The sequence below is a fragment of the Centruroides vittatus genome, unplaced genomic scaffold, assembly GCF_030686945.1.
Source record: "Centruroides vittatus isolate TY-2023 unplaced genomic scaffold, ASM3068694v2 contig_880, whole genome shotgun sequence".
NCBI classification, from domain to species: Eukaryota; Metazoa; Arthropoda; class Arachnida; order Scorpiones; family Buthidae; genus Centruroides; species Centruroides vittatus.
Window position 1 is genome coordinate 1,867,732 of NW_027122572.1, and position 16,576 is coordinate 1,884,307.

The 16,576-nt window shown below is 29.0% G+C and overlaps 1 protein-coding gene across 2 annotated transcripts in view; it reads left to right on the forward strand.

Annotated features, from left to right (window-relative positions):
- Tmem131 (Transmembrane protein 131) overlaps positions 1-16,576 on the forward strand; it is a 176,332-nt gene that overhangs the window by 22,526 nt on the left and 137,230 nt on the right. For both annotated transcript variants that reach the window (XM_067280042.1, XM_067280043.1), the window contains exons 2-4: positions 5,184-5,248; positions 5,464-5,492; positions 12,111-12,194. In XM_067280042.1, the coding sequence (XP_067136143.1) occupies positions 5,184-5,248; positions 5,464-5,492; positions 12,111-12,194 (178 nt within the window). The remainder of the gene's footprint in view (positions 1-5,183; positions 5,249-5,463; positions 5,493-12,110; positions 12,195-16,576) is intronic.

Here is a 16,576-nt window from a genome sequence, read left to right on the forward strand (position 1 = left end):
ACTGTGTACAGTCAAACCTACTGAAGAGGTCTTTTATAAGAGGCGAAATGCATATGGGAAGTTTGTCAAAGTAAATAAAAAGTTTTCTCTGCAAGTTGATTTCCTTTTACCTTTTTAACTATAATCTTTTTAATTCATTGTTAATGTTTTGGAAAATTTTTTACTTATGCAATATCCATAAGTCAGAACGGGAAAGAAAAATATATTTTTTCGTATACTTTAAGAGTAAAAAGTAAGAAGAATAGAAAGTCTGACTCCATCGTTTTTTATAATTATTTTGGAGTACATTATTAGTATAGTATATTAGTATATCCCATGTAATTAGTATATTAGTATATTGCTATTAACCTACTTCACGTTGAATTTTCATTGATGTTAAGCCTAACAAAATTTTTTAAAATAATAATCATCGCTATTTTATCGTTAAAAATTATTTCTTTATTTTGCACAAAATAAATACAGTACTGTACTGTATATTGAAAAATACAGTATAAAACAAAAAATATATATATATTCTGGTTACATATTTTACATAAAGTAGGCCTATACATTAGAAAAAGAAGTCCAAAATTTTCTTTTGTTTCACAGCTGACACTCGTGTTTTTGCTGCTAAATCTCGCACACGTTTTAAAAACAGCAATTGGATAGCGTCGTTAATTAAAATTAAGCCTCGTTTAAATACTGGCCTCCCTTTCATGGTCGAGCCAGTGTTGCCAGCTAAAACACGCAAAATTTAACAAAAATAATATTAAAGTAGCCAAGACATAGCCAAATATTGTAGTGCCACATGACTAGCGGACATTTGAATTTGCCAACTAGAATGCGGTCGGTTAACTGACATGATGGTTGATCGGGGGTCAGATAATCGATGCTCTACTGTATTTTAAGAAATATTTATTATAACTATCTCCTTCTCAAATTACTGGCATGATCAATTAAAAGTAAAAACAAAACCTTTAATAACCAGTAAGAGAACTTTAACGACAAATTCTGAACATTTTTGGTCTTCACCAGTTTGGAATTCTGGTTTTTTAATGAACCAGAATTCCAAACTGGAATGTTAAAACTATAATGTTCGAAACTTCAATTTTTAAAATTTTTAAAATTTTAAACATCTCACAATGTATCTAAATTCATATTCAAATTCAGGTGCAAAAATAACTAAATATTGAAAAGAAGAGAAAAATTAAATGGACTGATGATTTCAGGGAGGGAGATGAGGCCAGTTTAGTAACATTAAGATTAGGGTCATATAAAGTTACAAATAGATTTTAAAAAAATCGTAAAAGTGTGACCATGTCACACATACATTTTAAGTTGTACATAGTGTATGAGATAAAATTAATATAGGTTAACTTTGCCTGAATTGTTCATAAAGGTAGGGTAGATGTACCAGTTTTGGCCAGTGTACCAGTTCTGGCCAGAAAACAAATTTAACTTAAAAATATAATCACCACATATTCAAATCTGTCCAATGAAACAAACTTTTATTGTTAACTGTTCACACAGGAACAGTTAACAATAAAAGTTTGTTTCATTTGTGATTATAGTTTTAAGTTAAATTCGTTTTCTGGCCAGAACTGGTACTACACTGGCCAAAACTGGTACATCTACCCTACTTCCACACATGCGATATATGTACACACATACCACTGCCTTGTCCACATATGCCACTGACCTGGAAGTGCATGTCGACTTCCAGAACCCCAAGTTAATTAGGCAGGCCTTTCAAACAGACCATATTTGTAGCCTGGAGGCTTTGGAGGTATATAAAGCCAGCCTGACCAGCAATTGTATCAACTTTAAGGATTGCAATACAGTATTGCATGTGTGGAAGTATCTTTATGAAAAATTTGGGCAAAGTTAAACCTATATTAATTTCATCTCATACACATTTTACATATACATTTTATTACATATTACATTACATTACATATTACATACATATACATTTTAAAGATGTACAGTACATACATACATACATCTTTAAAATGTATATGTGTGACATGGTCACACTTTTACAATTTTTTTCATCTATCTACCATATGAATACCATCTATCTACCATCTATCTATCTACCATCTATCTATCTACCATATCTACCATTTGGCATACATTGTGAGATGTTTGAAATTTTAAAAATTGAAGTTTTGAACATTATCATTCTAATATTCCAGTTTGGAATTCTGGTTCATTAAAAAGCCTGAGGCAGGCCTTGGTGAAGACCAAAAATGTTTGGAATTTGTCATTAAAGTTCTGTTACTGGTTATTAAAGGTTTTGTTTTTACTTTTATTTGAAATACTTATTAATATTTTGTGTATATTTTGATTAAATTCTACTCTAGTGAATCTGCCAAAAATTTTCTTTTATTAAGGGGGTTCACTAGAAGGTGAAGTTTAAGAAACACTGGGTTATTCCAAGCGATTGGAATATTTTGTTCTTAATGCATGTAATTCTTCCAGCTTTTCAAAAAATGTATTAAGTTTTTCTGTTAAAATTTAAATAAGGATACACTGTTGATAATAAGAATATTAAAACTATTACAGTGAAATGTTGACTTAATATGTGGGTTATGTGTAATAGAAATGTAATAGAATACACATGTGCTATTCATTTTTTTTGTTATTATACCTAAAAACCAAGTTCTTTAGACAGATGTTTAAATGTTACACAACCTTATCAAATGTGCTAATTTTAATTTTTACATTTTTTAAAATTTTAGATTTAATAAATAAGTCTTATTACATGTAAACTTGTTATTCTGTTACATTGTCAGATTGTATTTTAAAATCATTTGAAATCAGGCCTTATAAATTGTGATCACTTTATGTATTTTTTATTTTGTTTAATGTTCAGACAGTTACTACAGATATTTATATCTTTTACTGATAGTGCAGATTAATTTTAAAAACCTAATATTAATTAAGAAAAAAATATATATTTCTTTCTGGACTATACATACAAATGAGTCTGACTCCTTCTGTCCTTTCACACGCTTTGTAGAGGCAATAACAAATCCACGGCGAAACAGACCTTTTATTTGAGGCTATGTGCCTGCCGTCCAATGTAAATAAGTTAAAAAAACCCTCTAGCGGTGGCTAACACAATTATAAAATTAATTATTACATTAAAAAATTGCCAGGACGAACTCACATTAAGAAAAAATATATATTTCTTTCTGGACTATACGTACAAATGAGTCCGACTCCTTCTGTCCTTTCACATGTCTTGTAGAGGCGATAACAAATCCACGGTGAAACAGACCTTTAATCTAGTATTAATTGTTTATGTGAAGAATTATTATAAAATACAACAGGGAGAAGAGTATTGCAAAATGCCAGGGGATTAAACTTAGTCCCAAATATGACATACAACAATATCAATTGTCATTTTTAAATTTTAAAATACTTTTAGATTTTAAAACGACTACATTAATTATACAGTTTGTACAAAAATATTTTGTACTGATTTTGAGACACACTATGACTATAATTTAAACTATGCTGTATCTTTCATTGGACCAAAGATAGGATTTGTTTCCATGCTAAGGGATTTAAGGATGCATGGTGTCCAAACTAACAAATTGCCTACTACCAGTTACCAATATTCCAGTGTAATTGCATTTAGTTTTGTGGCAGACATAAGGTATGTGGCATATTCTGAGACAACATTTATATCTACACTCTGTATATATTAATATACAGAGTGTAGACACAATTAATATAGCTCATACAAAGAGAGATTGGACAACAGGATCTGTATATGTTCTGTCTCTAGATTTATCACGTTCCATTCATCATATTACCTGAAAAAGACAGTCAAAAATGCTTGTACTTGTTAATTAAACATATTTACCAGTAACACAATAGACAGTTGTTATATTTTCATTTATTTTTAGTAAGTGATGTTGCTTGTTGTTTTTATCTCATTACTGTCATTGTAAAAAACTGTTTCTTTCTGTTACTGTATAGTACACTAAGGAACCACTAAAAATATTCAGTAAATTATCTTGAAAACTCTGTTGAACTTGAACTTCAGGTTTTGGCTTGAACATATTTACCAATTAATCAATATATCCAATAGAATATTATATATTGTTTCTCAATATAGTACTGTGATAGTAACACTATGTATAATATGACAAATGACAATAGAATATAATATTTGTGGTATAAAGTACTCTGTCACTTGTTTACTTTTTTATGATAATGGTAGCAATGGAATATTATACCAGAGTGTATAAGTCAGCCCCTATTTTTGGAGCGATTCTTCTATATTTAAAAAAATGACTAATACATGAGTATATATGATGATTTAAGAATTATATTCAGATTGTCATGTAAATCTTTCCACAAAGATGATGACAATTTTATACTTTGTTGCAAAAAATTGCTGCTCAATAGCTAAAACTCTATACTTATGGCTGATGAAACAATTTTAATAAATAAAGACTGGCCTTTAGTATTAGTTATAGTTATTATTTATGTTCTGTGGGAGTTAAAATCTATAATAGTATTTATTTTAATCTAGCAAGTTCAACGTAAAAATTAAAATGTATGATCATTAATGATCCATTGGACAAAGATAGATTATTACTTACTAATATAACACTACTGTTTAGTGAATATTTGATATTTAAAAAAATAATATGCATTGCATATATTTGAATATTTGATAAGTGGCATTAGAAGAATAATGTAAGAAATAATGTGATTGCAGATTTAATTTTAATATTTTGAAAAAAGATTATTTTAATAAAAAAAAATTTTTGTTTGTGTTTGAATTCATTATCTAGTATATGGTTACAACAAAATTTGATTTAAAATACTTCAATTATTTCACTAATATACAAGAAATAGATTTTTCATTAAGTGTGAAAAAAACCCACTAAAATCACCAAACAATTACATTATATATGTAAATATTGTTTGAATTTCTATTGACTAACATTTTTAGTCATACCTGATGCCTAATATATTTTAAATTAATACACCTGTTAAATCATTATTAGATATTTCCTAAACATTTTAATGTAACATTGATTTTATTGTGTTATTGTAAATTATGTAGTTTAAGCTTTTAATTTTTATAAAAGTTTTTGTAAATACAATTTATATAATGATTTAAAATTTCCTTTTACTTGTAAATAAAAACATTTTTTATTTTTTATTTTATTTTATAGCATTTATTCAAACAGATGGTGAATTAGGATACTTAGTAGATGGAGTATCTATTCAAATGCATCAGGTATAATATTGTTTGTATTACAAAAATGATATAATTTTGAAAAAGATTTAAAAGAAAAATTTATAGTATTTTAAAAAAAAATTTGAAAATGGCAAATTATTTTGTCTTAACCAAACATAAATAAAATTTATTACATAAAATATAATTACATTTTTTTACTGTTATTTTAATGATTTTATAATATTGCATAATAATAGAGAATTAATTTTTTTTAGCCATTATCAGCAGATGCTACTACAGTAAGGTAAGAACTTTAAAACTTTTTAATAAATAAGTTGTAATAAAAAAGTTATTAATTTAAATATTAAATTAATAACTTTTAAAAATTATTTAAATATTAAATAATTTTAAATTTATATTTTTAATTAAAAACTAAGTAAGATCTAAAAATATATATATATATATTTTTAAATATAGCTTTTATTATATTAATAGAAACAGGAAATTGTTTTATCATCTATAACAAAATGAAGTTTTATAAAATGAATAAGAAATAATCTCATTTTGGAAGATTATTAATAAAAATATATTCATTTCTTTGTCCTTTTATTAATTAAAAATAAGATTGCATTAAATAATCTGTTGCCCAATAATTTTTGTTGTGTGTTTTAATCTTTATTCTTCTCCATATTGATGAAATGATGTCAATGTTTTTAAATGTGTTATGTGATATCTCATTGCATAATCATAGATTAGTTGATTTTAGCAAATGTGTGATTAAAAACAAAATATTAAAATATAACATATATAATTAAAAAGTTGATTTAATTAAATGAAAATTATTCTATTCCATTATTTAAAATAATTTAACTGACCATAGGAACTCTTGATATAGAAATAATTAATTATATTAGACACTTTTTTCATTGGTTGTGAAATTTATTCCTCATTAAGTTCCTAAAATAAAAAGTTGGAATTACATTATTATAATTCTAAAAACTTTGTCTTGATGAATAAATCAATTCTAAAGTTCAGATATGTAAAAGTTGAAATTTTTGAGTTGAATTCTTGTAATTGAAGCCACATTACGCTTCAATTATAAGAACAAGAACACTGTTTTGAAATTTTTTGGAAATAGTTATGAAATTTTGTTCAACTGTAATATCTGATGATGAACATTAAAAGAATTAAATAAAATTTTTGGATATTTTAAAATTATCATAAAATCATAAGTTAATTAAAACAATTGAAGATCTTGGCAAGAACATGTTAACACATTTTTTCAAGACCTGAACATCTACCTTATAAATGGTCAGATCAAAACAGATATTTACTATAAACCAGGGTACCAGCTGTTATTCATACTGGTGGCCTCAAATGATCCTTACACATACAAAATATTAGCATTTAGAGCCCTTACAAAAAGAGCCTTCATGCACTACACAAGCATTATTAGCATAAGGCAAGAATTAAAACATATAGAAAAAATAGTGGCAGCACACGGTTACCCTAGAACAGTGGTGCAAGATTTAGCAGAGAACTAGATTAAAAGAATGAATGATCACATCACTTTCAATCTTAACAAGGGTGATAAGGGTTTGGACCGTACAGGCAAACATATACTAATTGATTACGACTGGGGATTAAAGACTATATACAAAGAAATTGCTATTCACAGAGGGTGTTCAATAACATACAGGCGTAACCTGTCAGTTTATAAGTTATTAAGAAATGTCAGATGCCATTAATGCCTACAACAGACTGGATATGTATAGTATACCTGTGAGGAATGACAGATTTTATAGAGACTGATGTACATAGATTTAACCAACGGATCCCTTAAAAATGGCTAGTGGAACATAAGTATGATATACAAAACAAAAAGCAGACCACTGCCCTAGCAATATACACTTCTGACACTGACATAGAAGATAAACTATAGCAAGCCAGTCTCATTAGACCCACCCTTTGCACTGATCAAATCAAAATTTTAGAAGCTCTGGAAATTTTTAAAGCTGAACTAACTTGTAAAAGGGGGATGTATCAATTTTAAGGAGGAAGTAGGCATTTCGCAGTCCTTGCATGGCAGTCCTTTTTTGACGATCCAGACAACATTTATAAAAAAAATAAGAAATTAATTCACTTAAGATTTATTAAAAAATGTATTCATTAATTTTTATGTTAACTTTATTTTAAATTTAATGTTAATTAATACATAGATGTGAATTTTGACATATACTTGTTCTAATGTTTATGGTTCCTGCAATTTGAAAATATTTAAATTCCAACATTTAGCATTCTAATTATAATGACCTGATGCAGATCCTAAGGGGATCAAAAACGTTTGTTGTAATGTATGTACCAGCAAAAATAAATTTATTTATTTTTGCTAGATCCCTTCTGTTATTTGCAAGTCAGTACCACTATGTATAGTGGTACTATACATAGTGGTTTCTTGCAAATTTTGCAAGAAATAATCTTCCAAAATGAGATTATTTCTTATTCATTATTAGACACATTCTGTATCTTGCACAAAAAGTTGGTTATAGTTTAAAGGTTTTAGTGAAGTTATTTCAAGTTTTTGGAAGGATTACCCTAAAGTTCTGAATTTACTCTGTTTTAGATGATTAATGATGTTAGAGGTTGATAGGTCAGTTTACTAGAAGTCACAAGTCTAGAAATTATATCTGTCCTATGTAGAAGTTCAACAGTTTTCAACAAAAATACTGAAGACCATTGGACAAGTGTTCTTGCTAGAATAGTCTTCAATCCTTTATTACTTATTAAAAAGGATTTAATATACAAAAGTATATTAAATCCAAAAATTTGCAGATTCTACACCTGTTTTAAGAAAGATAATGAAAAAGAAGAAAGAAATACATTTTTATTAAATTGCACTTGGAACATTTTTTATTAAGTCATAAACAGAGCAAATATGTAAAAAAGAATTTTTCCAAAGTTCTTCAAAACTTTTGATAAATTATTTTTTACATTGAATTGAATTTATTATTTATTTGACATTAAATTAAATTTACATCAAAGGAGGAACAAAATTCAACTCTATTGGAAATAGTAGCAATCTCTTAACATTAATAAATGTAAACAAATCTTGAAAATTTGATTTACTATGTAACATATTTAAATACTCACTACACATTATTTCCATAACTGCAATATACGTGGTATGATCCAAAAGTTCGGGGAATGCAGTAATCTACGACAACAAAAGCATGTATTTGAAGTTACAGCGTATGAAATGGATTCTACCAAACCATTTCTACGTGTTCAGGTTAATTTCACCCATGTCATGTGATTAAACTGCGAGCGCTGCTGTTTTTTTCCGGAGATAGTTACCTTTGTCCTGCGACGTAATCAAAGTGGAGTTTCAAGAACAACCTCCAACATTTCGACTTCATCGTGACCTTTCACCGTAGAATCACCGTACACCTTTCTTAGCAATTTTAAAATCTCCGTAGGTGTTTTACCTAAACGTTGACAAAATTTAATGTTGGAGGTTGTTCTTGAAACTCCACTTTGATTACGTCGCAGGACAAAGGTAACTATCTCTGGAAAAAAACAGCAGCGCTCGCAGTTTAATCACATGACATGGGTGAAATTAACCTGAACACATAGAAATGGTTTGGTAGAATCCATTTCATACGCTGTAACTTCAAATACATGCTTTTGTTGTCGTAGATTACTCCATTCCCCGAACTTTTGGATCATACCACGTATATGAAAACACTAATTAATTACTTATGTAATTGATTACACAATATGTACACAATGACTTTTCTGTGGTATAACACAATTTAACCTTACTTTAGCTATTTGTTTTTGTGAGATCTGGAATTTTTATAACCTAAATTTTTAATTATTTCCACTTCTGTTATATAATGGATTAGCTAGAAAACAATCCTAGCTGAAAACATTAGAAACCCCCTTTGAATAACTATCAACATTATATTGTTCCCACGCAGCATGCAGCTTGACTTGCACGATAGTTTATAGTTAACATCCAAATTTCGTCACTTGTTTTGGTCCTGGGATCACCTATAACCTTTATCACCTATAACAATCGATCACATGACTGATTTTCCCATCATAAAGCTATAAAAAATGCTACCTTCCCCCCCAGGGGAGTCTCTTATCGAAAACTGGACTAACGCCATCACAGACTGTCCTGAAGAATCTACAAAGTCGCCGCAACTCCGAACCTCCTAAATCAGTATTGTCCACGTCACAGTCACAAACTTTTATACTTGTGCCAATCTTGGATACCTATGAACAATTCTTGGATATCTGTGTGACATTAACAAACTGAAATTGCCGTGGAAACCTACAAAGAGGTATGAAACAACCCTGTAAACACTCTCTCGAGCCCAACGTGTATTAGCGTTGAAATTAGCATTGTAATTTGTTAGTTTTGTTAATTCCAATAAATCTTGTTTTAATTGTTAAATGGTGTCCTTCTTTACTCGTATACTGCCTTCGCCTTATCGTCGACCCCTAATACTCTCCTTACACTCACCTGACAAAAGAAGTCCCGACCCTCAGAATCATACATTCTATACTAGCCATCTTGACAAGTGAGCAGGTCAATGACCTGTTGCTGGAAAAAGAGGTGACGACTTCCTCTTACCTCCCCGGCGGTTCACATTTCTTTGTCAACGTAATCTGCTGTCTCTTAAATAACATGCCATCTCAAAATTGGACTTAACAATATTATAATAATTTAATGAAACAGAATTGCTTAACAGTCTCTTTATCTCTTGTAATTCCAGTTTGATGCATCTCATCACTTTGACTTGTATCCTCTCCTTCCTCGTATCAACTTATTTCTCCATGACAATCTCACCAAATTCCAGCTGCTCCAACAAACAAGTCTATCCACCATGATCTACTATACACTTTATCCACATTTTGGCTAACTTTTCTTCTGAGAGTCCCAATATTCTTACATAATACTTTAACACTGCTTTTACAATCGACTCATCTTAAAATGAACACTCATAAAGCAAATTTTGCGATTGCCCTGGCAAAATACCATTGTCACAACATTAATTTTCACATGATAAAGCAAATAAAAATTTTACCAGAATTTGTTAAACTGAACTGTATATTACCTTCACAATCTCCAAGAAATAACTCTATTTCCAATAATGATTTTGTTGTTCATCTCAAAAAGTGTAAAAAGCAAAGTGGTACTATAATAAAAGCTCTATTTTGAGTAGAATAGATTTTCCTCTAGTAAGCAAAGATAGGTTCAACCTCCAACTGTAGATAAATTCAAACATCTGGTTTTAGTGGATCATTCTACTGTACTAAGAAACTCGGGGTTAAAGTTTAAGGATGCCCACCCTTTAAATGAATGTGGTCCCAAGCAAGCATGTGCTAGTTTACATATTGGGGGTACATACAGTGATGCCAAGTTTGGCTACTTAGCATCAAATTTAGTGTTTTTTTACTCTTTTGGCACCAAAAAATATTTTCTACTTTTTCAGTCTTCAGCAGAAAAAAAATTATGGATTTCTTTTAGCTTTGTTTTGTTTAACCACTGTGATATACTGCTCCACATTCGTACTAGAGGTACTGTACCAGTGTGGAGCAGTTTATCAGTATATCAGATTGGCAGTATATTAAGTAATTTGGTACTAGAGGTAGACTAATGTCTACCTCTAGTTCCAAATTACTTAATATCTAATTATTAATAATAGCAAATTTATAGCCCAATTAATTAAGGTGACCATTTGGTTGAATAAATATTTTTAATATTGAGAATAAGTAACACTAATTCATTTTACCTCTGTGTCCTTACTGTTATCAATTTCTGTTTGTATCTTTGTCTACTTGGACCTTGTTTATTAATAGGATTTATCACATTTGTGTAGTTTCTGATTAGCAAATAGAGGGGATCTTAGTCAAAAAGTTTAAAAAAAAAGAACAGGTGAAAATAAAGATATTTTTTTTGACTATTTGACTAAGATCTCCTCTATTTGCTAATTGGAAACTACCCTAGTGTAATAAGTCCTATTAATAAACAAGGTCCAAGTAAACAGGGATGCAAACAGAAATTGCTAGACAACACTATTTTCTTGTTATTCATACATATTATATATAATATGTATAAATAACAAGAAATAGAAAATAGTGTTGTCTATTAATAGGACTTATTACACAATATATATATATATATATATATATATACATATATATATACATATTGCACTTCAAATTATATATTCTTTTGCATACTCTTGAATAATTTATATGAGACTGTACATGTTCTTTTCCAGCTTCCCTGCATTTTATATTTGACAATTACAAGCAGGGAAAGTTGGGCAACATAGATAGCTTTCTGTTTAAATTCTAAACCTGATGATATGATTTCATAAGAAAAGTTATTCTTGTAATTTATCATCATATCCATCAGGAATCATGTAGTTGATAAAAACAAGAAACACCTTTTTATTGTTATTAATTAGTATTTTCTTTTTAATAAATAAAACTAGTTATGAGAAAGTCTGTTAACATTTGAGATATTATATATGATTCAATGATAGAATATTGAAATTTGCAGTAAAGCAAGTTAAATATATGTATTGTCTTTTTATTAAGTTATCTGATGTAATAAAATGCATATAAAAAAGTATATACTAGAAAAATACTGTTCATAATTAAAGTTTTAAAATTATATTTGACAGATCATAGATCCTAATTTCTTAGATTGAAAAGAATTATTCAATTAACCATACTAGCTTTAATTTTATTTGACAAACCTGATATATTCCTTTATGAAATGTATATCCTAAAATGTTTACTATACTATATAAATAAAAAAATATTTCTAGTGATTTTAAAAGTAAATTATTTATGTGAAATTTTTAAATTTTTAATTTCTAATTTTAATAATGTTTTACAGTTTTACAGACTTAGAAGATGAGACGCTTAAAACGTATGAAAGTCCTATAGTTTTTGAGCCTCCTTCTTTAGATTTTCATTCACAGTAAGTTATATTACACTTATTTCTTAAAACTTATAAATCATCTTTCCTGGAGATTTTAAAATGGACCTTGTAACATTATTTAATTGCATGAGTTGTGTTTTGTAATTTCATAATTACCATGTTACTGATTAATCGTTTAATAATGATGAAAATTAACTTTATAATATAAATTTTACTTATTAAAACACCTGAAATGTAAAAGATATTAATATTAGATAATCATGAAATGATGTTTATTTAAGATATCAAAATTACTTACTTAATGCTTTGTGGATTAGGGATAAGCCCTTGTGAATACCCTTGCTGACTAGTCTTTTGGTTATTTTCAAAAAATCATAAAAACACATGTAATAATATTTGTCTTGATATTTTGGGATTTGTTTCTTTTTACTTTTGTTAACATGAAACAATTAACAGAATAAGATTAAAAAGAAACAAAGTGTTTTGAAAAATTAGAATAACATGTTCTTTTTTTAAATAAAAATAAAAATCTGATATAGTATTATTGTGTTTACATTGACAGTGCTAAAATTGGTTTCATTTTCTTTTAATTAGAACTATGTACCAGTATAACCCATAATTTTCCAACTCCTGGAATATGACATAGCACAGCAGTTATAAACAACAAAATTGAAAAGAAATACATTAGGAATAAAATTTATTTTTAAGATAAATTAAGTACAAACATTAAACAAATTACGGTGACCTCTCAGTTATATGACTAAAGGGACCAATGATAAAAGTTGTAAAGTGAGAGAGTTGTACAAAAGAGAGATTGACCAACTTAAATGAAAAATGTTAAAAATATAACTGTAACCCTTTTAGTATTGATTATCACAGTTAAAAGCATTATTTCTTTTAAATTCAAAATACAAGGTTAAATCTGGCAACATCGTTACCTATGTCACCCAGAAATTAATGTGCATATCCAAGTTTTGCATCAGATGTCATCCTTTCGGTCCAAAGTACAGTACTGTGTTTTTCTTTGTTAAAAATCTCCATAGGGCAGAAATTGGAAGTATGTGGATTTTGGAAATTTTGTTGGCCATCTGAAGGTTACTTTGACATAGTTAAATAGAATACATGTCAGGGAAGATCAGTTTGTCAAAATTTGAAAAATATGAATGTAAATAATCAGGCCATGACACACAATTTATACCAAAGTTATTAGTCAATACATACCTGGCAACAGCTTTAGGGGAATGCAACAATTGTCTGGACATACATGACAGTGGTCATTGAATTATCATAATTATGATAGTACTGCTTGTTTTATCTAAACATACAGCCAGCAACTATTCTCTTTCTAAAAACAGATATTATGTCCAGTAGGATAAGCCTCTCTGCTTTCTTATCTTCTTGGGCACCTGTTTGACCTGTGGAAAAGTGACCCACTCTGTTCTTGTGATTGAAAATCACAATGGTAAATGAGGAAAAAATACATTAGTCTGAAACATTTGTAGGGGTGTAGAACTGAGAGAGTTGTTTAACTGAGAGTTATTCAAATGAGAGATTTTAGACATTATCTCCCATATGCTTAAGCCAGGACCAGTGAAAAACGTCTCATAACTGAGAGAATTGCTTAAATGAGATGTGTATAAGTGAGAGGTTACTGTATTTGGTTAATGTTACCTATGATTCCAAGATGGCGGTGCTTCCGGTCGCCATCTTGGATTGGTCTGGACACTGCGCGTTTAGCACTATTTTGTTCAGAGATCATGTGTCTCCGAAAATATAATAAACTAAGATAAAATATTGAAAAAAAAAATACTCATGTTAACAATCACTTTTTTTTATTTGATCCTACTTTTTTTCCTAGTTTTGTAGATTTCACTTCATTTTTGGCAGGTCTTTTCTTTCCTGATGATGTCATTTCTGCTACAACTGTAGAAAACTTTTTGGCTGTCTTTTTATTCACATTTGCTGTTGCCTTTTCCTTCTCTTTTCTTAGTATTTGCTTCTTATTAATATTCAGAAGTAGTGTACATGGAACAGACTGTAGATCTAACCATTTTGGAGTTGTCCCAGTTCCTAGATACATCATAACCAATTGTCTTACAAAAAATTGGAAACTTTCTCCAGGTTTTCTTTACACTGATTCAATCAGATATATGCTTCAGACAGTGCTGAATGCCATAATTCCATTTTGCCGTACATTTCAAACAATGTGAGGGCAAAATGAATGACAAAAGACCACCACAATGGACATTGCCAAATGTGCTTTTAAAGGTTTTCTTCATATGCTGAATAGTTATAACCACTTTTACAAATCTTAGAAACCACATGATTTTATGTCACTTCAATACTATAATTAAGATGTTTTAGCACACGAGTTGCACATTGCACGAGTTTGTTGCAGTTCTAATTTTAAAGCAAATTTAAATTTACATTTGTAGGGGTGTAGAACTGAGAGAGTTGTTTAACTGAGAGTTATTCAAATGAGAGATTTTAGACATTATCTCCCATATGCTATATGGGAGATAATGTCTAAAATCATGGGAATCATGTCTATATGGGAATAAATATCATTTTCCCACCCTAATTTTGAAAATTCGTTTCCATCTATCTATTAGAATTTACGAGGAGTACGACGTAACCAAACGTTCATTGGAACTAATTTCTACATAACTATTTGACACAAAATTATCAAAAAACCTAAAAAATTTGAAAAATTTACAACATATTTAGTTGTTATTTATATAGAATTCACAAATACTATCGTTTAGGCACAACATATTTACTTTTTTAACTTTTTTGGAAAAACTATTGTAAAAAATAGAAATCAAATATTCCACTATACATACTATGCAACACTGTCAGTATTGTCTACCTACTGGTTAATTTGCATATTTTTACAAAAAACTACCGTCTACCACGTTATATTTTACACATTTGCATAATCATTCACATTCTTTTTTTACATCACGTTAAACGTCATTACATATTATGTCAGTCAAATACATGATAACTCCCTCTATCGCTATTATCACAAGACAGCTGGATTGGAGATTACCAGAAGCACCGCCATCTTGGAACCATAGGTAACATTAACCCTGTATTTCTATAAGAATTAAGCATTTTGTACAAGAAATAAACATTTAACAGGAACATTTTGTCCTCACTTTGTAGAAAAAAAATTTAGTGTGTCTTCTGCAAACATAATTTTTCAGTCATGTTTAATAAGTAATACTTAAGATTTTGAAGGACCATCTTTGTTGAACATAATAGCCAGCATACATTTTAGCATTGATTTGTATCAGGCAGTGGCAGTAATCTTGATCAGTTTCTTGCCAATTCACTCTAATATTTTTGGTGCCTTTTGAAGTGGCAAGTTTTAACTGCCACCAACAGTTTTAAATTGGATTGTCAGCAGGCCAATTTAAACAACTGATTTGTTTTTCCTGTATCAAATCCTTTAGTGTTCTTGCTTGATGGCCACCAGTACCATCATCTTGAAACCACCAGTCATTGGAATCACCAAAGTAATTATCAACTGATAGTATTAAAAAGTACTCAATTATTTCTGTAAAAAATCCCTGGCTTTTATTATATACAGGTTATAAGAACTAATCTAGGACATGCAACTTCTAATCAGCAAACTTGTAGGAAATTTAACAGACTTCAGTAGAGTCATCATTAACTCTTTGATGAGTATTCTTGCAATATACGTGATACCTATGATGGACTTTACAGAGTAAGCACTTACATATACATTCTTCAAGTTTGTCTCACTGTAGTATACTTATATATTTACGGACAAATATAAAATCTTAGAGACTACTAACATCTACTGACTGATCTATAAAAATCTTTTCCATGTGGTTTTTTATAAGTTTTGTGCAATTTAGCAGAAAATTTTCTAGCCTAAAGACAAACATGGCATCTAACAGTTAATAAATATTACATTTTTTAAAAACTCACTCTGAGAGGAGAGAGAGCCACTGGTAAGCACACTCATCAAAGTTAAATTTTATCTGATGCATAACTCCAAACAAATTTGTCTCCATGGTCACCAGTTACCATATGAATTATTAGTAGTGCTGGTCATCTAACTAACATCTTTCGGGAAAATTTTTTAATTGAAGACTTCTAGTTTGCACCGGAAGTTTGTATATAGTTAATTGGGGCCTCCTACTCTTAAGGTTTACATATCTGGTCTCATCTTTCATCTAACTAACTTTGTTCTTGAGATTAAGTAAAGATAGACAACAATGGGAATTGTAAAAAATCTACAATTTTTTTCAAATTACAGCCCAATAGTAATAAAATAAATAATAAATGATAATAATAATACATAATAATAATAATTATTATTATATATTACATATTAAATATAATATGTATATTATATAATAATTTTTTATTATTACACATGTATAGTT